Source organism: Propithecus coquereli, unplaced genomic scaffold, assembly GCF_000956105.1.
Source record: "Propithecus coquereli isolate 6110/MARCELLA unplaced genomic scaffold, Pcoq_1.0 Scaffold42, whole genome shotgun sequence".
NCBI classification, from domain to species: domain Eukaryota; kingdom Metazoa; phylum Chordata; class Mammalia; order Primates; family Indriidae; genus Propithecus; species Propithecus coquereli.
The window spans coordinates 3,343,634-3,345,271 of NW_012149952.1; the positions used below are offsets into that span (position 1 = coordinate 3,343,634).

Below are 1,638 nucleotides of genomic sequence, written 5' to 3' on the forward strand. Positions count from 1 at the left end.
AGGAGATCCCTTAGGGCGCCTCTTGGTAGTGTAATTAAAGTCAGTGGAAAACTGCAAAAACCCGGTTCAGGCAGAACTGCTAATGGCCCAAACCTTTTGGGAATGAAAGACTGGGTCACCCCACCAGTTGCAGAAATGAGGGCTGTAACAGTTGCATTTCTTTCTTATTTCGTTATGAATATGTCGTGTTGTACAAAATGTTTTTCTTACTTCTTTTATCCCCTAATCATCTAACACAAGATATATTAATAATAGTTAACTTTATATAATGGTGGTATTTAAGTTACAGGATATCAAAGGAAACTGAACATCACTCATTCCTTTTATTAAAGGAAGAGACAGCAGAGATCACTGTCTCTCCGAGTGCCATGTGAGCACACACTGAGATGGTGGCCCTCTGCAAGCCAAGAAGACAGGCCTCACCAGAAAGTTCCAAACCCAGCTGGAACTTTGATTTAAACTTTGGTTTAAGCCACCAGGCCTGTGCTATTTTGTTACGGCAACCCTGACAAACTAAGACAGGTGCTAGGTTGGCAAGGGGTGGACTCGGATGGTCAGCTTTATGTGTCAGCTCGGCTAGGCCAGCGTCCACAGTTATTCAAACACGAATCGAGGTGTCGCTGTGAAGGTATTTTGCAGATGTGCTTAAAGGCCACGATCAATTGACTATAAGTGAGGGAGATTATCTTAGTTTATCTGGGTGGGCTTAGTTCAATCAGTTGAAAGGTTTAAAGAGCAGAACTGGGACTTTGCAGATGAAGAAATTTCACCTGTGGATAGCTGCTCCGGCTTGTGCTTGAGAGTTCCAGCCCTGCGGATTTTGGAGTTGTCTAGCCAAGCCCCACAATCCTGTAGGCCAATTCCTTGCAGGAAATCTCTTAATATATACCTCCTACTGGTTCTGTTTTCTCTGCTTGATCCCTGATTGATACAGGCCCCGCCCTCTTCTCCAGTCACTTGTCCTATCCCCCAAGCTCTGTCCCTGGCCCTCCCAGCCCACCACCTAGGCTCCGCCCCCAGATCTCAGCCCCGCCCCTTCTCTCCCAACCTCTGCCTCTGGGCCCTTGCCCCTCCCTCCGGGCATTACTTCCCAGGCTCCGCCCCCAGCTCTGAGCCCCGCCCCAGCCCCACACGTCCTTGGCCTCAATTCCAGCCCCGCCCTGTCTCCCCAAGCTCTGTCCCTCCGCCCTAGGCTCCGCCCCAGAGCTGAGCCCCGCCCAGGCCCTGGCCCCGCCCCATTGGCTCTCACCGTCGCATTTGAGGCCCTGGCGCACGAGGCCAAAGAGCATCTCCCCGCAGTGGTCGCAGAAAGCAGGCGCGCGGTAGGAGTGCACCGTGAGGGCGTGCGGGCGGATCTGGAAGTCCTCGAATGTGGCCGAGGCTGCAGGCAGCAGGGAAAAGCGGACGCTTGAGCAGGGGTGGGCCGAAGCTGTTCCAGCCCCCTATGTTCCCAGGTTTCTCACAGTCCTCCCAGCAGCAGGGTCTGATCTTTCCTTTCTTCATTCATTCACTCACATACTACATTCTGCCTGGGTTCAGAACAGTTGTGGAGATTGGCTGCACGACGGCGTGATGTCCTTAACACTACTGAACAGTTCAATTAGAAGTAACTGTTATGTATATTTTACCACAATTAAA

General features: G+C 51.4%; 1 protein-coding gene across 1 annotated transcript in view; it reads right to left on the bottom strand.

Annotated features, from left to right (window-relative positions):
- PRKD2 (protein kinase D2) overlaps positions 1-1,638 on the bottom strand; it is a 30,516-nt gene that overhangs the window by 22,346 nt on the left and 6,532 nt on the right. The window contains exon 3 of the mRNA XM_012653380.1: positions 1,250-1,381. Within this exon, the coding sequence (XP_012508834.1) occupies positions 1,250-1,381 (132 nt within the window). The remainder of the gene's footprint in view (positions 1-1,249; positions 1,382-1,638) is intronic.